The sequence below is a fragment of the Pipistrellus kuhlii genome, unplaced genomic scaffold (assembly GCF_014108245.1).
Source record: "Pipistrellus kuhlii isolate mPipKuh1 unplaced genomic scaffold, mPipKuh1.p scaffold_m20_p_2, whole genome shotgun sequence".
NCBI lineage: Eukaryota > Metazoa > Chordata > Mammalia > Chiroptera > Vespertilionidae > Pipistrellus > Pipistrellus kuhlii.
The window spans coordinates 3,371,622-3,394,571 of record NW_023425515.1 but is presented as its reverse complement, the minus strand read 5'-3'; the positions used below and the strand labels follow the sequence as shown (position 1 = coordinate 3,394,571).

The 22,950-nt window shown below is 53.6% G+C and overlaps 1 protein-coding gene across 3 annotated transcripts in view; it reads left to right on the top strand.

The window, feature by feature from the left end:
* The window catches only part of C2CD2 (C2 calcium dependent domain containing 2), a 58,542-nt gene that overhangs the window by 8,806 nt on the left and 26,786 nt on the right, over positions 1–22,950 (top strand). For 2 of the 3 annotated variants that reach the window (XR_004988993.2, XM_036443823.2), the window contains exons 2-4: positions 2,716–2,814; positions 15,078–15,197; positions 18,725–18,829. Coding sequence is in view for 2 of the 3 variants with exons in the window: in XM_036443823.2 (XP_036299716.1) it covers positions 2,716–2,814; positions 15,078–15,197; positions 18,725–18,829 (324 nt within the window). In the remaining variant the exon portion in view is untranslated. The remainder of the gene's footprint in view (positions 1–2,715; positions 2,815–15,077; positions 15,198–18,724; positions 18,830–22,950) is intronic. The other variant, XM_036443822.2, reaches the window with a different exon arrangement.

The window sequence follows — 22,950 nt, the reverse complement described above, 5'->3', positions numbered from 1 at the left end:
GAGAGAACCCGTCCTTACCCGGTGATCGGGATGCCACCTTGCCCCCTGCTGCGCTGGCTCCCGTGCCTGGGTCTGCTGGGCACTTCCTGTTCCCGTCCGCTGGCCTGGGTGCTGGTCTGTGCACCAGCCCACGCAGCTTGAGACGCGGAGGGTCCGCGGTGCGTGCTGACGGTGGCAGGGCTCGGCCATCTCGCGATTTCCCTTTTCCAGTGTTTTCCTGGCCATTCCCAGGTGGACGTGCAGTCCGGCTCTGGTCTGAGCAGGGTGGCATCTGCCGTGGGGGCTGTCTGCCCAGGAACAGCACGAGACGTGTGGGAGTTCGTGGTTGGGTGTCGTACGCACCCTTGCCTTCCCGAAACTCGAGGATTAGGCCGTTGGAAAGGGAACCTGCGTCCTCGTTTTGACTTAATTTACTTCCTTTGTGAGGCCGCCTTTGGACATTACCTTTCCTGCTAGAGTCTTCCCCGGGGTTTTAATTCATAAGGGGCCTGCCCTAGGCGGGAGGCTGTGGACGGCGCCCCCTGATGCCCAGGGCAGGAGCCTGCGTCCTGGCTGGTGGCTCTTCAGCCTGGGACAGGAGCCGCATTGTTCCCCTCGAGCTGTCCCCCTCCTGCGGCTTCCCTGCCTGGCATTGCGCTCCGTGCTGGAGGCTGCTCTCTCCGCCGGATGACCCCGTGCTCGGACCCAGGTCACGCCCAGGCTCATGGCATCCCCCTGGCCAGCAGGACACACCATAACAAGCACAGCCCCGGAGGGCGTCAGCCGAGCGGCCCGAAACTGTGGCTTCATCGCTCTTGGGGAGCAGGTTTAATTCTCCTCCATGGTTTTTGGGGGGTGAGATCGGTGTGGCTAACACAGGGCGGAGTGGAAGCGTGGAACTGACAGTGTGCTGTGCCTGTGAGCTTCCTTCGGGTCCCCGGGAATTCCTAAGAAGGAGCCCCTGAAGGGGACACCGCCTCTCGCTGGGGCTGTGCCTGCCAGCAGGGCGTGGGCGCCTCTTGCAGAGTTTTGTTTTCCCACCCGATCGTGTCTCAGAGCTGGAACCGGCTCTCCACGCAGAGTCTCTGAGGTAGATGGACAGTGGAGGGAAGCTGGGGGGTGGGCGTTTTTTCTTGCAGCCAGTCAGAACTTACTTGACCACGATACACGTCAGGAAGCGGTTTAAGGAGAGTTTCATTCCAGATCGTGTTGTTGGCCTCTTGAGAAAATTTATTTTATTTATTATTATTTTAAAATATTTATTATTGATTTAAGAAAAACATATTTTATTGATTTTTTAGAGAAGAAGGGAGAAGGATAGAGAGTTAGAAACATCAATGAGAGAAATATCCATCAACTGCCTCCTGCACACCCCCCACTGGGGATGTGCCCACAACCAAGGTACATGCCCTTGACCGGAATCGAACCTGGGACCCTTCAGTCCGCAGGCTGATGCTCTATCCACTGAGCCAAACCGGTTAGGGCGATCTTTTTTTTAAAGAGAGAGGAAGGAAGAGGAATATGCAGAGAGAAACATCCATGATGAGAGAGAGTCGTTGAGCGGCCGCCTCCTGCACACCCCATACCGGGGAGCGAGTCCGCAACCCGGGCATGTACCCTGACCGGGAATCGAACCCGCGACCCCTTGGTTCACGGGTAGTCACTCAGCCACTGAACCACACCGACTGGGCTCAAGAGGATTTATTTTAAAAAGGACAAGACTTGGTTGGCTACCCAAGCCCTGGTTTGTTCTTTCAAAAAACATCATCAGTCTTGTTGCCGTGGGGGTCATATTCATTTAACCGCACCTCTCTCACGGGGAGAGTGTTAATTGCAAGAACCTGGGTGGATGTGGGCCGACAAGCCCAGGGGAGTTTACCGGAAGGTGCAGAGGACGCACAGAGCGGAAGGCTGGGTTCCACCAAGAGCCGGGGGGCAGGAGCTGGCAGCCCCGGGGGTCTGCGAGGTGCAGCCACCAGCCTGGCTCACTGCCAGCCAAGGAGTCCCAGGTTCCAGGGAGAGGTGGCTGGCCCCGGGGTTCCTGCCCACCCACCTGGGGCGGTAGGAAAAGAGAAAGGGCACCTCAGGTGCAATGCCAGCAGCCAGGGACCAGGAAGTAGGAACTCTCTAAAAACAGGGCTCTCACCAAAGGAAGGGAGGACACAGACCTGGCACCCGCTGTGCATGGCCAGGTGCTGTGCCAGAGCCGCAGACCCACAGGCCAGCCTGGGGACCTCCCCCCCTCCCCGGGGCCTGAGCATTCAGGACACCCCTCACCGCCTTCATCCTGACAGACGTGCCCTTGTTCCTGGGAGTCTCTGCTTCCCATCCCTGTCCCTTCACTGAACCTGCCCCTGAGCGAGAGCCAGCCAGGTGCGTGCACAGGTGTGTGCACAGGTGCGTGCACTGGCTGATCATTGACCTTTGCTGCTACCGTACTTAGAACCATGGTTGGCAAACTGCGGCTCGAGAGCCACAGGCAGCTCTTTGGCCCCTGGAGTGTGGCTCCTCCACAAAATACCACGGCCTGGGCGAGTCTGTGTCGAAGAAGTGGTATTAGGAGAAGTTTATGTTTAAAAAAATGTGGCTCTCCAAAGAAGTTTCAATTGCACTGTTGATATTTGGCTCTGTGGACCGGTGAGTTTGCCGACCACTGGCTTGGAAGCACAGGTTTGCAGAGCCTCTGAAGAGCAGGCCACCCGTGCCCGGTCTCCTCACCGCGCTCCTCTCTTCCAGGGCCCGCTCTCTCTGGCCTTCGAGGAGGACCTGCAGCAGCCGCCCCTGGAGCTGGCGGTGCAGCAAGTGTCCAGTGCGGCCAGGTCGGCCCAGGAGAAGGTGAGCTGGGGACGGGGGGTGGGGGATGCGTGGGCCTGATGTGGGGATGTGTGTGGGGGGGTGTCTCCTGTGAGGGGCCTGTCCTTGCCCAGGAAGCTAATCTGAAGCGGACGGGGGTCGTTGATTCTGCTTTAGAGTTATTTGGAAACGTAGATGCCTTCCATTAAAAACATCTGCACATCAGCTGGTGAGCGGAGACGTAAAAAGTGGAATAGCCATACAATAGGCTGAGTGTTTCCCAAACTTCTGACACATGTGTACCCCTCCTATAATTTTCGTTACGCTGAGTAACCCTCGTACTCATGAGAACGTAGAATTAGGCGCAGCTAAGTGTGGTACAGTGCATATCCCCACCAAACTCCGGTGCAACACGTACCCCCACCAAACTCTTCCCGTACCCCTGGGGGTATGCGTACCACACTTTGGGAAACACTGCTGAATAGGGTATCATCCGGCCTTTAAAGGAATGGATTTCTGACGAGCCACAACACTTGAGCCTTGAAGGCACTATGCTCCATGGCAGAAGCCAGACACTAAAGATCGCTGACTGCGGGGTTCCTTTTGCGGGAAGCGCCCGGAAGAGATAAGTCGGTAGAGACAGAAAGCCGGCCAGTGGCCGCCAGGGCTGGGCGGGGAGATGGTGGTGACGGCTGGCTGAGGGTACGGGTTTCCTTCGGGGGTGATGGAAATGTCCCAACAGGGGAGGCAGGCGTGGCTCACACAACTCTGGGAAGCGTACTGCAAAAACATCGAATTCTACCGTGTAAGTGGGCAAATTATATGGTATGTGAACTTGTGTGTGTGTGTGTGTGTGTGTGTGTGTGTGTATTCTGCAATATGATATACAGATTTGAGCCACTGAGATAGGATGGAGAGTTCATTTTACAGTCGCTAACCTCCCACAAGCTGAAATTACTTATTAGACCCATCCAATACCATAAATAATTTTATTGATTTTTTTTTCCTTTAAAAAACGCAAAGTATCTTGTCAAGCATCCCAAAGAAGCACATTCAGTTAAAAGCGTGCCATCCAGCAGCGGGGGGTTGGGGGGGAACCTTTGTGATCCCAGATCGAGAGGCAGAGCCTGAACGTCCGCCCGCCCGCCCACGTGGGTCTCCTCCCTGTCTCAGCGGGAGTGATGTTTGTTTGTTTGTTAGAGACATTACCACTGTGTGTGTGTGTGCAGGGTCACAGCCCGCGTTCTCTGTGGAGGGCGGCGGTGTGGAGAGGGTCCGGGTGGGTGGATGTAGCTCCGATCATTGGCTTCAATTCGGTCAGAGCTCCAGGCTCCGGGCGGCCCGCAGGCTCCCTCTCCGTCCTCTGAGGCGGCTCTCTCTCCGTCACAAGGGCAGCAGCGGGACGAGCCTGACTGCGCAGGGCCCTAACCCTCGGCCTAGCCTGGGCCTGAGGGGGGATTATGGGAGGGTGAGGGGGTGGCCAAGCTGTGGGTATGCAGTTTCCCAGAACTGGTCCCCAAAGTGCTGTTTCAGCTGACTCTGCCCACAGCACCCTCCCCTGGGGAGTCTCTGGAAGATATCGGGGTGACAGGAGGAAACGGGCGGCCACCGCGCAGGATGCCGAGTCTGGCGTGGCCGGCAGCGCTGGATGGGGCTGCATGAGCAGGGGTCACAGCGGGGACTGAGGCGCAGACCCCGCAGGCCTGACCTCCTGGGGCTCCGGCCTGGGCAGTGCCTCCGGGGCAGCCAGCGCCCTCACTATTACAGGCCTATGGGGCCCGGGGCCCCTTGTGGTGGGCAGGCCCTGATTGGTGTTTTCTGCCCCTGTCCCAGCTAAGAGGGGGGCAGAGCGCCCGGGGCTGGCCCGGGGTGCGGGGGAGGAGCAGGCCCGGGAGCAGCAGGGGAGCGTGGTTAGAGGTCTGGCCCTGGTGCCCGGGAAGGCGGGTGGCTACGGTAGGTTTGTGTGACTACAGCTGCAGAACTGTGCACGCTCGCGAAGAAGTTCACGGCCACTCAGAAGTGCGGACACTCTCCTGTGAGGTCTGTGCTGGGCCCTCCCCCTGGGCTCCCTGGGCTGGGCCCACTGACCGCTGTCCACAGGGGCGGGCCCTGGCGGGAGGGGCTCCCCACCGCCTGCAGGCAGACCGAGGGGGGCACACCCGGTCCTGTTGGTTTTACAGTCGCCGTCATAGCTCCTGACGTGCATGTTCCTGGCCCGGCAGGGACGTGAGACCTTGGCATTGCCTTGTGCCGTGGCGGGTGCCGTCCCCCTCGGACAAGCTGGCCGGCCGGTTGGGGGACAGGCGCCCGGGGCCCTGCATGGCATGGGAAAGCAGGTCTGGTGGTGTCGTGGGTCACAGTAACGCCCGGCAGCCGGGGCCCTGTGCCCGCCTGCCATGGGGACGCCCTGCCCGCGTCTGCCTGGCTCCCGGGAAGCGGGGCGTGGGCTCGCCGGTCGCTCGGCTCCTGCACGTGGCCTTGGCCGCTCTCGGACGAGCATCTGGCTGAGCTTGGCACGTGTCAGGGCGTCCTTTGACAAAGGAATGGAGCCAGACGGATCGGTCTCCTGTAACGCGTCCCTGCCGGGAAGGTCCTTAATCTGTGCGTTAAATGGAGGAGAGCTGATGTTCTCGAGCAGTCTATGCGGCAGGACGCCAGAGGGCTGTCCTCCTCCTTTTAGGGTCTGACCTCCACACATGACCCTCCCCCCACTTGTATGGAATCCCGTGTCCGCATCCTCTGGTTCCCTCTGCTCGACGTCGTTCTTGAGAAGGAAAAGCCAACGGACCCCGAAGCCCACAACACACGTTACCGAAGAACTACAGATGTGATTTCGAGGACACTGCCCGCCCCCCACTCCACCCCTCGCCTCCCACGGTGTCAGGCCGTAGCTTTCTCGTCTCTCAGAGGCGGCCACGACATGGGCCTGGTTCCTGAGGGCCCGCAGGAAGGCTGAGGCCAAACAAAGTCAGGGAGATGCTCCGAAGGCTGACCAGTGGGCCCCTGCCCCCCGCTCTCACCTAAGTGACCAAAGATGCGACTACACACCAGACCCCGAGGCCCAGGCAGGCTTGTCTCCATCATCAGCTCCAATGCCATGTGCAGGCCCACACTCCGCCCAGGTCCTCCAGGCCTGCTGGGAGCCCGTGTTTGCCTAGCCGGTGGGGCTCACCTGTACATGCCACCCCCCAGGCCCCCCTCTGCCTCCCGCCCAGGCTGACAAGCACGGGGACTCCTCTCCCCTGATGGTGATCACGCTCTCACCCAGAGCAGCTTCCACCCGCCTTCGCGGTGCCCGTGTCCTCGGAACATGTGACCCAGCGAAGGGAGCCTCTCCTGCAATGCAGCCCCGGCCCCAGCCAGCGCTTCCTCCGCACGATGGATGCGGCCACAGCCCTGCCCGCACGGCCCCGGCTCCGAGGTCCCACCGGCTCTGTGCGGGCGGGCGGCCCACGGGCCCACGGGACATGCCTGTGTGGGGATCGCCGTCTGGGGCTTCATGCCGTGACAGGCACTTTGCAGAGACAGCTGAGCACTTTTTTTTTTTTTTTAATTTCTGGAATTTTTCTTTCTTTCTTTCTTTCTTTCTTTCTTTTTTTAATAAATCTTTATTGTTCCGATTATTACAATTGTTCCTCTCTTTCCCCTCCGTTGCTCCCCTCCACCAGGTTCCTCCCCCACCCTCTGCCCTTTCCTCACCCCCCACTGTCCTCATCCATAGATGCACAGTTTTTGTTCAGTCTCTTCCCGCACCCCCCTCTCCCCTTTTCCCTGAGAATCAGTCCACTCCCCCAAGCACTTCTTTTATGCAGGGGCAGGTGGAGTGCCTCTAGACGCGCTGGTTTTAGGGACGCTTGCCAGGGGAGCATGCAGGGAGCACCCTTTGGAGACCGGCAAGGCTGCAGGCTTTCTCGGGGTGCGGCCGGCGCCGTGTGGAAAGCATCAGGCAGCGCTGTTTTCATGCCGGTTGTAAACAAGCAGAGGCTGCTCGTGGATGCACACCCGTGGGCTGGGGAGTGAGGTAATGGGGTAACCCAGCCCGGGTGGGGCGGGGACACTAGTTGCACTGGGCTTGTGTGGGGCGCTTCCTTCTCTCAGCCGCAGGAGCTGTCTGTAAGGGGACCCCTCCCTGCAGGAAGGTGGGGGCGCCCGCCTGGGCACCCCGGCACCACGCCTGCCTCGTCATTGCTACTCCTGATGCTGATGCCATCGGATGTGAGCGGTGATGGGCGCGTGCCCATGGGTGCTGAGTCCAACACTCCTGCGCCCGGGCGAGTGGCATGCCCACGGCACCGAGGAGAACGGCCAGGCAGAGGGAGGCCGAGCCGCCCGGCAGCTGCGGAGGAGCAGAGGCTGGGCTTGAACCCCCGTCCGCCCCCAGGAGGGAGCTCCGGCCCCTGCCTCTCACACAGCACGCCGGGACTGTTGTTTCTGCATTTCTTAGTATTGTTTCCCCTCAGCCCTCACTCCCACTCTCACCAGGAAAAAGGACTGAAAGGCTCTCACCCGCCTCGGCTTCCATGAAGCCGGAGCGACACGGAATTGGGCCATGGCCAGGGACTTCCCCCAGGACCGGTCCGCATTGTGTGCTGGGGAACCCCACAGCCGCCGGGGTGTGTGTGTGTGTGTGTGTGTGTGTGTGTGTGTGCTGTGTGCTGTGAGCACATGTTTTCACTGAGCCTGCCTGTTACTCAGTTACTTCCTGAAATACACTCGGCAGGCTTCTGGAGACCCCACCCCCACCCCACCCCCGGCTCTCCAGGCCTCATGGGGTCCCTTGGTTTGCGAAGGTAGCCAGGTTCAAAGTTGCTCATGTTTGTCTGTAGTCAGAGATGGGGGAACGTCTGGCCTGTGGGCCATAGAAGGCCCGAGAAATCATTGGGTCTGGCCCTGTGTAGGCATCCGGGATGAGTTAATGAAATGTGTGACCACACGTAGCAGGCTAATTGTTAAGTGGATAATTTTGCATGGCCCTCGAATGATGCTGTAAATATCCAAATGGCCCTGGGCAGAAAAAGGTCCCCCACCCCCTGCTCTAGTTGCAAAGAGGGTGGATGCTTGGTTGACCTTTTTTGTTTTGTTTGTTTGTTTGTTTTTTGTTTTTTGTTTTGTACGACTTGAAGTTGCAGGCGCTCCATCAACCTGGCATTTGTGCTAACATGCCAAGGTTGTGAAGTCGCTTTGACCTGGGTCTTTCCAAGGGCAGGTGGCGATGGCTCCCGGCAGGGCCGTCTGTGGAGGTTACAGTGGTCAGAGTCCTGCGCTCAGTAGCCGAGGAGACCGGCAAGGCTGCAGGTCTTGTGTGGGGCGCTTCCTCACCCAGAGAAGAGACAGGATGAGAGGACCCGCAGGCTCTGCTGAATACAGAGCTTGGGCGTTTCGGGTGGGTGTGGCGGGGTGACTGGGAAAAGACCCAAGCCCTTGCCCTTCATCTTAAAGGGAATGCCCGTCATATGCTGCTTTATTCCGAGGCGATGAAAGGGAATCGGTGACGTGTGTGTGTTTTGAAGCTGAAGAATGTGCGCGGTGAACCGTGCTGTGTGGTGAGAATGCCTCCTGGAAGCGCAGTCGTACGGAGAGCCTCCTGGTTCGTTTTAAAGCATCCCAACAGGAGAAGGGATGGAGGCTGCGGCTGGGGGCAAGGGGTCCGAGCCCGGATTGTCCCAGCCACACCCCTTGAGCATGTACCCAGCACCCCTTGGGCTTGGCTGCCCTCTTCATCCAGCATTTTCCATCTTCGTCCACTGGGAGAGCCGCATACAAAAGCCTACTCTCACCCACGTGTTGTGAACGGGTGGGCAAGGGGGGGTTAATTTTTTCTCACAAGCACCTGGTCTGCCAAGTGAAAGTCAGGGCATCCCTGGTCCACCCCAGGTTCAAGAGAGAAGGCAGCTGGCAGAGGGACCGTCAGGATGTGAAAGTGAGTATATGTCACCATGACCTGCAGGACAGAATCCAGCTGGAAGGCCTTAAATACGCACAGGCCTCTACCAATAGGTCCTGTCCCTCAGATATTCACATACCTACACCAATAGGTCCTGTCCCTCAGATACTCACCTACCTACACCAATAGGTTCTGTCCCTTTAATACTCACCTGCCTACACCAATAGGTCCTGTCTCTTTAAATACTCACATACCTTTACCAATAGGTCCTGTTCCTTTAATACTCACCTACCTACACCAATAGGTTCTGTCTCTTTAAATACTCACATACCTTTACCAATAGGTCCTGTTCCTTTAATACTCACATACCTACACCAATAGGTCCTGTCCCTTTAATACTCACCTACCTATACCAATAGTCCTGTCTCTTTAAATACTCACATACCTACACCAATAGGTCCTGTCTCTTTAAATACTCACATACCTACACCAATAAGTCCTGTCTCTTAAATACTCACATACCTACACCAATAGGTCCTGTCTCTTTAAATACCCACGTACCTCTACCAATAGGTCCTGTTCCTTTAATACTCACGTACCTCTATCAATAGGTCTTACCCCTTTAACGCTCACAGACCTACACAATAGGTCTTGTCCAGAAACAGAGTCCCTTTGTTTAGAGTGGGGCCAGAGTCCCAGGCCTGGCACTCCCAGGTTGGCCCCAGAAAGTCCCCTGCTGTCCTCACACCCCTGCGCTCTCTCCCAACAGGTGTGCTGATAGTGCTTGGCTATCATGGGTTTCACTTTTAAAACCGAGTCCCCGCTCCAGAGTAGAGGGAATCTCAGAGCTGAGGTGGCAAAGTCGGGACGAGGTCTGATTGGGATCAGGATGATGAGCGAAGGATCTTTTCTTCCACGTTACTTTGGCGTCCAATTCTCAGGATGCCGCAAAGGATGACTCAAGTGAAAAATACTCGGTGACATAAACCTTTCTGGACACGTTTTCTCTCGGCTGTGCTCCTAGTTCTCTTGGAGACAAAAGTAATTGAATTGTTTCCAGTGTTCCAGAGCGTTCCAGGCAGAGGGGCGGGGGCAGCTGGACCAGAGGCTGGGTTGAAAGGGAAAGTGGAGAGAGCACAGGGGTGTGTGAAGACAGGAGGGGACTTTCTGGGTCCAACCTGGGAGTGCCAGGCCTGGGACTCTCTGGCCCCACTCTAAACAAAGGGACTTTGTTTCCGGACAAGACCTATTGTGTAGGTCTGTGAGCATTCAAGGGGTAAGACCTATTGGTGTAGGTAGGTGAGTATTAAAGGAACAGGACCTATTGGTATAGGTATGTGAGTACCTAAGGAACAGGACCTATCGGTGTAGGTGTGTAAGTATTAAAGGAACAGGACCTATTGGTAGAGGTATGTGAGTATTTAAGAGACAGGACCTATTGGTGTAGGTATGTGAGTATCTAAGGGACAAGACTTATTGGTGTATGTTTGTGAGTATTAAAGGAACAGGACCCATTGGTATAGGTAGGTGAGTATTAAAGGAACAGGACCTATTGGAGTATATAAGAGACAGGACCTATTGGTGTAGGTAGGTGAGTATTAAAGGGACAGGACCTATTGGTGTAGGTATGTGAGTATCTGAGGGACAGGACCTATTGGTAGAGGCCTGTGCGTATTTAAGGCCTTCCAGCTGGATTCTGTCCTGCAGGTCGTGGTGACATATGCTCACTTTCACATCCTGAAGGTCCCTCTGCCAGCTGCCTTCTCTCTTGAACCCGGGGGTGAACCAGGGATGCCCTGACCTTCACTTGGCAGACCAGGTGCTTGTGAGAAAAAAAAAAGAAAAAGATTCTACAGAAAGGAACCTCCCAAGATGACCTAACTGCAGACTCCTCGCGGGGCAGGGCACGGTGGGCAGTCACACCGCTGGCACAGAGCTTCTTTAGGAAAAGGCTCACCGTGGCCTTCTGCCAGCCATGCCCATTGTGTCTGTGTGCCTAGGTTAACACACCTGCCAGGCCCCTGCTTCTGAACATGACCACCCTCTAGACTAGGGGTGTCGAACTCAATCAGAGAAGGGGCCAAAATCTAAAATCCAGCCTAAATTGCGGGCCGAATGGTTTACTGAACAGTCATAAACTGTCATTGTGATGGAAACGCAGCGGAGTGCAGTGATGACAGCGCGGTGCGGGCCACATTGCAAGGCCTGGCAGGACGGATTTGGCCCGCGGGCCTTGTGTTTGACACATGTGCTCTAGACTCTAGAGAGCACAGCCTGAACTACCGGGAATCCGCCCTGCCTTGCTTTGTCCCACCTCCGTGCAACCTTCCTAAGTTCCCTCCCGGATCCCCAAGGCACAAAAGAAGTGCAAACCCCGGTCCAGGAAGCGTCTTCTCGTTCTGCTGAGATCTTGCTTCCAGGTGTATCCTGTGTTTGGCTCCCAGACATTTTTATACATATTCTCTGCTGGTTTGGATGTTTGTTTCTCAGTTATTGTTGTTTTTTTTTTAATTTGATTTTTTTAGAGAGAGGAAGGGAGGGGTTTGATGGAGAGAAACATCCATGTAAGAGCGAAACATCAATTGGCTGCCTCCTGCAGGGGCCCCCGCCAGGGACCAAACCCATAACACACCCAGGTTATTGAACCAGCGACCCTTCGGTGCCTGGGAGGATGCCCACTCACCTGAGCCACCCCGGGAGGGCTGCAGGCTTGGGGTTTTGATATCAGCATGCTCCTTGAGCTCAAGTCTTACACCCTTGAGCCTCCATGAAATCCCGTCCTGCAGGGGGAGGGGGTTTGTCGGGGACGCACGGCTCAGCCTCTGCTGCCTGCCTCGGAGACGGTGTGTGTGATGGAGGAGCTTGGCTGCTGAGGGAGAAAACACCTCAGGAAGGAAGCCGTGGGTTCGTGGCGCTCCTGCCTGCCCTTTGGGCCTGTGGATCCTGCTCTGGGCCTGGTTCACGTCTGTCCTCAGGGAGGCCTTGGGTCCCAGCGGTGCCGAGGGGTGTCTCCGTTTACCCTTCACGGTCCAGCATCGCTCTCAGGCTGCTTCCTGGGGAACCCCAAGCACCAAGGCTGCGTCACAGCTCCGCGTCCTGGCCGCGGACTCTGAGGAGCTCACTGAGGGCTCCCCACAGACGTGTGTGTGTGGTGGGGAGACTCTGGGGCCGAGACCAGGGCCTCTACTGAGGAATTTCAGGGGTGAGGCGGGGGCTGGGAGGGGGTTTAACCGGGGAATGTATAGGCATGAATGCCTAGTCCGCAGACAAAGACAGTGGTGTGGTGAAGGCCTGGGAGGGGCAGGGCGGGGTGGAGGGGGTCATTGGGGAAAAACACAAAACAAAGGGTCATCTGCAATACTTTCAACAGTAAAGATAAATAATGAAAAAGGACCCGGGCCTCTGTCTGTCCGTCCGTGTATTGTTCTCTGTCAATTCTGGACCTTCTGCCCACGTAGGTGTGGTCTTGCCCAGGTGGCCCTGCTGTCCGGGGTCCTGGGGCGGGCATTTGCCCAGGGGTGGGCGAGGCCTGGCCACTGTTCTCCTGTGTGGAGGGCATTTAATTCAATCCCCATGTGGGTAACTCCTAATGCACCCGAGAAGATTACTCCTTTCTAAAAGCTCCTTTCCACTCTGCGGCGGTGCGTTTGACGAATGGGCCATTATTATTCTCGGGTGGCCGGGCAGAGGGGGGCGGGGGCGGGGCAGAGGCTGGCCTGGAAAGGGAGGGGCCCCCACCGGTGTCACTCCGACGGTCCTGGGGACAGCGGGGGCGTTTTGTGTGGCCACACCGACGTGCGGGAGCAGGATCCGCTGGTTGTTTTAATTAGCGTTTCCCGCTGAGCGCCGAGGGGAGGCCCGGAAACCGCTGGTCGGTGGGACATGGTGTTTTGTGGAGTCGGAAGCCAGCGGGCTGGGGAGGCCTCAGCGGGTCTCTGTGCAGAGACATTCGGGCCCGGAGGTGTCTCACATTCAGTGACCACTCACCGCCGTGCTGTGTCTTCAGTGGGGGTTGTGGTCTTCGGAGTCTTATATGCAGAAGCGTGAGCGCCTTTTAACCCCATCTGTTTCCGTGTTTGTGTGTGTGTGTGTTTATTTGGTTTTCATTGAGCGCCTGAGCGGTCTCTGTATGGAGGAATGGGTGGGGCAGTGGGAAGCTCCTTGCAGAATCGGATCGAAGAAAACCATCTCTCTCTTGCTTGGGTTGGGCACTAATAAAGTGGTCAGTTTTCTTGGGTAGAGAAGATCGTGAAGAAAGAACAGACATCTGCCAGTCAGTTGTCTGGTTTTTTATGTTTCTCAGGAGCAAGGCCTGGGCTGCTGAGGCAGGGGACAGCGAATGATCTCTGTGTCATCTCGTTTGTATGTGTGATGACTCAGGCACCAAAATATGTTCCTCCACCCTGGACGGTTTGGCTCAGTGGATAGAGCATCGGCCTGTGGATTGAAGGGTCCCAGGTTCAATTCCGGACAAGGGCATGTACCTTGGTTGTAGGCACATCCCCAGTAGGAGGTGTGCAGGAGGCAGCTGATGGATGTTTCTCTCTCGTCTATGTTTCTCTCTCTCTATCTCTCTCCCTTCCTCTCTGTAAAAAAAATCAATAAAATATACTTTCAAAAAAATGTCCCTCCAACGAGGATTGTTTACAGAGCGTTTATTTTTAAAATGAAAAGATGATATTTCTTTTAAAAAATATATATATATATATATTTTATTGATTTTTTACAGAGGAAGAGAGAGGGATAGAGAGTTAGAAACATCAATGAGAGAGAATCATCGATCAGGTGCCTCTTGCACAACCCCTATTGGGGATGTGCCCGCAACCAAAGTACGTGCCCTTGACCAGAATTGAACCCGGGACCCTTCAGTCTGAAGGCCGACGCTCTATCCACTTAGCCAAATTGGTTTTGGCAAAAAAGGCAATATTTCTTGTACAAACATTTCTCCTTCCAACCTCCGTGAACACGGGAGATGCGATCACATGTTGAAGATACTGCAACTAACTCATCCACATGAATTCATCCTCTGAGAGCGATCTTGCAAGCGCAGACGAAGAGAGGGCTGGCAACTTGCTGCTGGTATTGGGAACAGGCAGGATTTCCCCCCAGATCTGTGCCACGGAGGCCTTTGTGAACTAGGCCCCAAGAAAGGAACTGTTTTGATAATCTTCCTATTTTCTAATAAATCCACCCGAGAATTAAAATATTTTCTCTTCCTTCCCAAGTGACACTGTCCAGTGTGGGTCCGCAGTCCCCTTGGGAAGGCGGGAGTCCATCCTGTCCTGCCTCGCTCTCTGCCTCCAGATGACCCGGCTGTGGCCAGGCGCCCTGGTCACCTGCTAGCCTCCCTCTGTCCTCCCCACTCCCACTCCCCCCCTGTGGGCATACCTGGCCTGGGAGTCCTTCCACTGGGCTTGCGTGGCGTCCTCATTCTGGATCTGCTTCCACAGGGGATTCTGGGGCGGAAACTGGGCATTCCTCTGTCACCGTCATCCCTCTCACATGCTTTGTGATTTATGTCAGCAGGATGGCCTGGTAATTCCTGGTGGAATTATTTGTCTTCTTGAACGAGCTCACTGGATAATTCTATTTTTAAGTCTGTATAACCTCATAACTGTTTAAAGTTTCCTATGTTCTTTGAATTATTCCCACGGTGTTGGAAACCACGACAGGTTAAATTTGTTTACATAGAAAACAATTTTTCTTGTGTTCTGGATATATTTTTTAAGTGTTTTGCTTGTAGCATCTATAGCTTATTTTCTTCTGAAGGCTCGTTTTTTAGTGAGAGACGCTGGCTAACGGCTCTCACTGGAATGGATGTGAGGCTGTCTGGGGAATTAAAAGCCAGCGGGTGTGGAGAAATAGCACAGAGCGGTATTTAAAGGAAAAATCCTTATGTATGGAGAGAACAGAGTTAGATTTGGGCAAGAAAGAGTTTAGCTCCTGAGAAATCCATCAGGAAGAAAGGATGTGAACTATTTTTTTCCAGTGTTCAGACTATTATGTAATAGAATAGATGTGAATCTGGATATTTTCCCAAGTTTGAAACTCTGAATACTTGTCCTTGTTGATCTTTCTCTCTCTCTTTTTTATTTTTATTTTTTAAAATATATTTTATTGATTTTTTACTGAGAGGAAGAGAGAGGGACAGAGAGTTAGAAACACCGATGAGAGAGAATCATCGATCGGCTGCCTCTTGCACACTCCCTACTGGGAATATGCCCGCAACCAAAGTACATGCCCTTGACCGGAATCAAACCTGGGACTCTTCAGTCCACAGGCCGACACTCTATCCACTGAGCCAAACCAGTTAGGGTCAGAGTCTCTCTCTCTCTCTCTCTCTCTCTCTCTCTCTCTCTCTCTCTCTCTTTCTCTCTCTCTCACATAAAGTTACATTACAGTTGTCTTGTCCCTCCTCCAGGTGGTGTCTTGTCGTGTGGTGGGCAAGGCCATCCAGTTCCTGGTCACCTCGGAGCCTGCCGTGGCCGAGGACGCCGGGCACCAGCAGTACGGTGTGCGGCTCGCCCCGCTGCACTTACAGGTGAGGTGGGTGGGTGGTGCGAGGCGTGGGAACAGTCCTCATGAGCCCGTGGATCAGCGTGGGCAGTCACAGTGCCGTGAATACCCATGTTGTTATCAGTTGTCCATCATTTAATAATTTCCTGGCAATCACCCTCCATTTTGTATCTGTAGGAAATAAAAGGCACGTGTGAGATGTAAATGATATATGCACACTTACATATATACTTGCCTGTGCTGTGCATGTGTGTGTATATACTCACACATACTGTGTATACATATACACACATACAGGTATATACGTAATGAATTTAGAGGTTTCCCATCTGTAGAAATGGGAGGGATGGAATCGGTCAAGGACTTGCACAGTCAGGGGTGCTGGCGACAGGTGGATCGGGTAGATGGCGGGTGAGTGAGGAGGGTGGGTCTGGGTCAGACCAGCGCTGCGCCTCAGACATGTACTGCAGCTTGGAAAACAGCTTAGGGGCTGGACTGGCCATTCCTCTTCTTTTTTAAAAAGTCAGCTTCAAAAGACCCCCTTTTTCTGTTAAACTAGAGGCCCAGTGCGCAGATTCATGCACCAATGGGGTCCCTCGGCCTGGCCTGCACCTTCTAGCAATCCAGGACCCCCTCGGGGGAAGTCAGCGAGCTGGTTTCAGCCCAGTCCCCACAGGCCAGGCTGAGGGACCCCACCGGTGCACAAATCTGTGCACCAGGCCTCTGGTGTGCATGTAAGATCCTTGGTTATTCTCTCCCCATCTTCCCCTCTCTCCCTTCCCTCTGAGATTCCTCAGTCTGTTCCATCTTTCCATGTCTGTGGTTCCCGCTCCTGCACTGAGTGTCTGCCCCCAGTAGTCAATGTGCACCATAGCTACGGGCCAGTCGCTTAGGCTTTTATATATTATAGATGAGTATCGCCATTATTTCTAAGGTAATAGACCTTATTATAATAATTATAACAGACAGATATAACTTCTTTGTGATTTATACATAATTATACACAACAGTTATAGAGAGAGACATATGTAATTATGATAGACTTAGTGACACGTCTGGATAGCTGAACTGTTACATAGCTGTGCCTCCGGCATTCAGCAGACGTTCAATGCCGTTCCTGTTAGCGGTGTATAAAAGTTATAAATGTCTGGGTCTGTTTTAGGGGTCACTGCTGATTCAATCTGCATTTCCTCTCCCGTCCTGGTGGTGGATTGATCATTGGTGGCGGGGAGGGTGCAGCTGGACCTAAGTCATACAGGATTCTCAACCACAAGGGAAGATGATGCTCCATAAACTTTTCACGCAAAGACATGGTTTTGCGTCAGCAGGGAGAACAAGATTTTCTGGGCATCGAAATAGTGGTTTTGCCCCAAAATCTAGCCCCTCCCCCACACACACAATAACACCCCTTTTCGAGTTGGGAGGTGAAGTGTTGGCTTCATGGACCTGTCGGATGTGAATGCCTCCTCCTGCCCCTTCATGTTTTTGGGCAGAATGCTGGAAAAGAACTCCAAAGGGTGGGCCACGCTCAGGCGGCCTCTGACACACATTTCAGGACCGAGCCCAGCAAGGACCCCAAACACGAGTGGAGCAAATGTGGTTTCCAGGATGGGCTTCAGGTGTCCTTGGAGCGGCTCAGATGCAAGGGACACAATTGTATCTCTGATCTCTCAGCACGGTTTCGAAGCAGCCCATGGATGAGCCACACGCGGAGGCAGCTGCTAGAGGCGGTCCATTATTAATGCTCAGGCCTCCGCTTCTCCCTTATCCCTCAGATAAAGGCGCCTAGAGGGGCCAGCAGGCTGGCTCGCAGCTGCTCCTGCTGGGGACCCATGTCAGTGAGATGAACGTGCGGGGACCCATGTCAGTGAGATGAACGTGCACTTGCTCTGTTACAGGGGAGGGCACCCTTTCTCTGACCCTTTTGCTCGCGTGAGGCGAGAGTCCTGAGCATTCAGAATACAGGCTGAAGCCCTCCTTCCTTCCCGCTGGCAGTTGGTGGGGAGAAGGATGGAGAGGAGGAGAGGAGCTGACCTTTTTGTCTCCGGCTGAGAGATGAAGGCCGGCGTATTAGTTTGCTACGGCTGCCGAAACCAACGACTCCCAACTTAGTGTAAACAGTGGGCTCTGTTACCATTCCAGGGGGTCTGACTAAGGTGACCAGACGTCCCGCTTTTGGTGGGACAGTCCCAATTTTAACAATTTGTCCGGGACGCGGGACAAATGGTTAAAAATCGGGACTGTCCCGCCAGAAGCAGGATGTCTGGTCACCTTAGGTCTGACTCCAGCACAGGCTGGAATCTAGGGTTGGGCGGCTGCCTTCCTTTCTGGAAGTTCCTGGGGAGAATCTGTTTCCTGCTCCTTCTGGCAGATTCCAGCTCCTGTGCTGGCAGCCCCGGGCAGGTCCCAGCCTCCTCCCTGGGCTGGGCATCACCCTCCACCCTCAAGTCACAGCTCTGGGGTCCACTCTGCTCTCCTCTTCCCTTGTTGTGGTTCCTCTGTGCTCGCCCAGAGAACCTAGACCCATGGTCGGCACACTGCGGCTCGCGAGCCACATGCGGCTCTTTGGCCCCTTGTGTCTGGCTCTTCCACAAAATACCACTGCCTGGGCGAGTCTATTTTGAAAAAGTGGCGTTAGAAGAAGTTTAGGTTTGCTGAAACCGGTGTGGCTCAGTGGATAGAGCGTCGTCGGCCTGCGGACTGAAGGGTCCCGGGTTTGATTTTAGTCAAGGGCATGTACCTTGGCTGCAGGCACATCCCCAGTGGTGGGTGTGCAGGAGGCAGCTGGTCGATGTTTCTCTCTTACATCAATGTTTCTAGCTCTCTATCCCTCTCCCTTCCTCTCTGAAAAAATCAATAAAATATATATTTAAAAGAAGAAGAAGTTTAGGTTTAAAAATTTTGGCTCTCAGAAGAAATATCAGTCATTGTCCTGTTGCTGTTTGGCTCTGCGGACTAATGGGTTTGCCGACCACTGCCCCAGACGCACCTCCATGTGAGCAGGCTCTTGCCCGAATCGCATCCGCAAAAGTCCCTTCTGCCGTGGAAGGCCGCCTCTTCACAGGTGCCACGCGTGGAGCGTGGACATCGGTGGGGGACATTTTTCTGCCACGGATGGGGAGGGCTGAAGGGGACATTGTGGGAGACCAGGGTCCAGTTAGAGGTTCAGGCAGGTGACCGGAACCCGGCGAGCTCCGTTCACCGCCCTCAGGGGACGGGTGAGCGTGGGGCTGGCCCGGCATTCTGGCCTCACGTACACCCCCTTACCTCTCGGTGACGCTCCCGCCAGGAAAACGCGGAGTTCCAGTGACCTCGGGCCTTCAGCCACCAGCCCCGAGGTCTCTTGCTGAGTGGCAGGTGGAGGCACAGGAGGGTGCTGGTGGGGGTGGGGCAAGGTCCCTGTAACGAAGGGGGGGGGTGGTCCCAGGGAGTGTGGGACCCTCTTCTCCGTCTGTAAGTGCGCAGGGTGGCACGGGAGGCTAAGTGCTTGAACACACACAGACGCTAGCACACAGGAGCTCTCCAATAACCATTGTTTTCTTCCTCTTAAAGCTGGAGCTCCGCATGAAAGAGGAGAGAGAGGACATTCCGGTCCGATGGTCCTTCCTCAGCGTGCCAGAGATGGCCATCACCGTCCAGCCCCGAGCACCGGGGGAGGTCAGTCCATCCATGCCTACGATGCCTCCATCGGTGTGTTGGGAACGTGTGTGTGTGTGTTGTCAATAAAAGTTATAAATTTCTTTTATGCCCACTCTCACCCCGGGCTCCGGGCTGCCCCTGGAATCACCTGGCAGCTGTTAAGAACCCGGAAGCCTGCCTGCCACCCCCACGTGGGTGCCATGGGGCTGGGGAGCCCCCATGGCGTGTCATAGGGCTGGGGAGTTTTTAGGTGTGCATGTGCTTCTTTTTTTTTAGACATTTTTTGTGTGGTTTTTTGTTGTTGATGTTGTTGTTGTTATTTTTGTTTTATTTTGTTTTTGCATGTGCGTCTTAAGGTTGCAAACTATTGGAGGAATAACATTCTATCCACCTGATGGTCAGATTTGCTCTCCTTCCTATGATAGAAACGACTTTACCTACAGCTCGGGCTGAGCCCAGCCAGCTTCCTCCCCACAGTTTTTGCAAAGACAGCACCCCAAATCTGGAGGCAGCCTCCTCCCGGCTCCCGGGGTCTTGGCTGTTTGGAGAAGTGAATCCAGGAGTGGGAGTGGGCATGCTAGTCAGTGGGTGTCACCGTGTCCAGTAGCTGGAATGATCATGCAGAATCATTTACACCAAAGGCTTAGGTCAGTGGTTGGCAAACTCATTAGTCAACGGAGGCAAATATCAACAGTACAACAATTGAGAGCCAATTGCTTTTGAGAGCCAAATTTTTAAAACTTAAATTATATAGGTAGGTACATTGTTATTAACTTAATTAGGGTACTCCTAAGCTGGCCTTTGCTAAAAAGTCAAGGGGTCAAAGAGCTGTATGAGGCTTGAGAGCCACAGTTTGCCAACCACTGTTTTAAGTTATTAGGTTCTTCCTTCGCAGCAGCTTTTACAAGAATTCCTTATGATTTTACCCTCTTTCTGACTCTTGTTCAACAGCTGAAACGTGAATTTAATAGTTGGTCTATAAATATCCAACTGTCCATGCCTTAAACTAGATATGGACAGTTGCTTTTTTAAAAATACTAGTAAGTGTGAATGGTGATTCAGCTTGCATGCATCGAAAGTGTCATTTGTGCCCGGCTGTTTAGTTACAGAATGAGCCCATGTGCAGTATCTCCCTCGTTGCCAGCTCCGTGTCTCTTTCTCCTTCTCCATATGTGGGCCTCCTTCCTCCCACATGATGTCCTTTGTTTTGTAACCTGCTCCCCTGGCACCATGCTTTTAGCGCTGGTGGTCTTGATCTGGCATCTAGAAGGGTTCAGGAGTTCTGCAGGAGGGGCTGTGCGTAAAATTAATCAAGAGTCCAGAGACGAAACATAATTTTGGAAGGCATACTGGGGAGAGTCAGAGAAGATTTAGTTAAAGGAATTAAGTTCTCCTTGTCTCAGGACCTCTTGCTTTTTATTAACACAATTTGTCCTAAGGCAAGGTGGAGACATACACATCAAAGGATAGGGTTAGGTACAGAATCCATTGTCTAGTTGGGAAATAGCCTACAGCTGTTCAGGTATTTGGCTAGGAGGAGGCAATACCATGTAGATTAAGATGCCCTGAGCTGTCTGACAGCAAGCAATCAATTTTTGCATCCATTTCAGGTTTGGGGAAATGCCTTTAGCCATTCCCAGCAGCATAACTTATGTGACTCAGCCTTTGTTGAGTCCCCAAGTTCCATCAACCTTTTGATGAGACTCTTGCAATTATGACATGCTGGAACTGGCTTCCAGCAGCACCATTGTTGACCTCAAACCTGCCAACACTCAGGGTGCTTGGCTGGCCCTTTTCTCAGAGTGTATCCCACTGAGGGGTACTAAGTTCACGTTCAACAATGACTTGATTTTTTTTTTTTTCCCCCTCTGTGTGGTCATCATACCAAGTTCATATCTAGTGAACTGACTGCACTTGTGTCTGTTCGGGTGTGATATTAGGGTTTGTCCCCATCTTCGTTGATTTACTTTTTAATGTGCAAAGTATCAGCATGATTTTAAAGTCAAAGTTACATGAAACTTTATACTCAGAAGTCTGTTTCCCTTTCCTTTCCCTTCTACCACCATTCTTCTGCATGCTGTAACACATTTTTATCTTTTCTGAGTTTCTTTTTATAAGAATGAACTTATTCATCCTTTCTTATCCAGATATGTGCTTTTTATACTCTCCCCCCCGCCCCCCCCAATCCCTGGCCATTTCTCTGACCTCCATGTGCTGGTCATATTTGTGAGAAGTATGACTTCCCCAGTGAAGCAATTCTGTACATCAGCCAGCCCCCTGCCGCTGGGTCCTGCTAGGTCCCTGTGGGGAGGAGATGGCATGTGGGCAGGGGGGAGGTGTAGAAGGAAGGCCCCGAGTCAGCTGCTCTGAAGATCTAAGATGTAATGGACTCTGACATTAGAGTACCCCAACTCATCTTTTGCCCTTGGTTTCCTCCTCTATAAGGCGTGGAGACATTGTGGGGGTGAAGAGGATAAAAGCAGACAGCCCTCACCGGTGTGGCTCAGTGGATAGAGCACGGCCTACAGACTGAAGGATTTTGGGTTTGATTTTGGTCGAGGGCACATGCCCCAGATGTGGGCTCGATCCCCAGGAGGGGCGTGCAGCTGATCAATGATTCCCTCTCGTCTTTAATGTTCCTATCTCTCTCTGCCTCTCCCTTTCTCTCTGAAATCAATAAAAATCTATTCATATATGAAAAAAAAGATAAAAGTAGACAAGAAAGCGTGGTCCATCCATATAATGGCATGTCATTCAGGGGTAAAGGAGAGTGAGGTTGTGATTCCTGCTGGAACTCACATGACCCTGAGTGTGTCATGTTCAGGGAAAGAAGCCAGACACACGAGGCCACGGTGGTGGGACTCCACGTTCCTCCCAGTCACATCTCTACGCTGAGTCCAGAACAGGCAAGCCCGGAGAGGGGGAAGCAGAGAGTGGTGGGCGGGGCCTGTTGGGGGGCGGGGGAGGCATGACTGCCTCTGGGTAAGGAGTTTGCTTAGAGGTGATGGTAGCCGAACACTTGGAAGGCCCTAAATGCCACTGAAATGCGTCGGGTGAAGCGGTCACTTTTATGTTACACGGAATCTCGCGGCGTGGGCTTTTCTGTGTGTGGCTCCTGTCACTCGACACGATGTCTGTAAGGTTCACCCGTGTTGTGTGTGGCTCCCTGTGGTGTATGTGCTCACTGTCCTGTAGCATGCACGCTGTGGCTGCCCCGCAGTGTATGAGTCCCTTTCACTGTGGGCGGACACTCGGGTGGCTTCCAGTTTGGGGCTCTTAGGGATGGCGGTGCTGTGAACACTCGAGAATGCACGAACACACTTCAGTTGGGTATTAATTGCGATAGCTTTGTAGTTCTTCTAAAAGCTCGTCTTCATTCTTCTCAGGCCTTTCCGTTTAATTCCAAAAAAAAAAAAAATATCCAGCCCTAACTGGTTTGGCTCAGTGGATAGAGTGTTGGTCTGCTGACTGAGGGGTCCCAGGTTCGATTCCGGTCAAGGGCATGTACCTCGGTTGCGGGCACATCCTCAGTGGGAGGTGTGCAGGAGGCAGCTGGTCGATGTTTCTCTCTCACTGATGTTTCTAACTCTCTATCCCTCTCCCTTCCTCTCTGTAAAAAACTCAATAAAATATATATTTTAAAAAAAATAACCAATGTTGTGCAAGAAAGAGAAACCACATGTCTGTACATTTGGGGAAAATGGCTGACAGGGATATACACAGAAATATTAACATTTCTATGGTGCACAATGGCTTTTTTTTTTTTTTTTTTTTTTTTTTTTACCATTTTACCTCTTTGGCTCAAGGGTTTGAGCATTCACCTGTGAGCTGAAGGGTCATGGGTTGGATTCCTGGTCAAGGACACGTGCCTTGCTTGCTGAGTGCAGCCCTGGTAGGGGAGCGTGTGGGAGGCAAACAATTGATGTGTCTCTCTCATGTTGATGTCTCTCTCTCTCCCCCCATCTTCCCTCCATTCCACTCTCTCTGGAAATCAATGGAAAAAATACCCTCACGTGAGGATATAAACAAAATAAATAAAGTGGTGAATTGCTTCCGAGCTCAGTACAAAGGGTCCTCTCCCCCAGAGCTCTCACGGCTCCTGATGCTCCCTCCTGGGTCCTGGCGACGCCAGGTGAGCT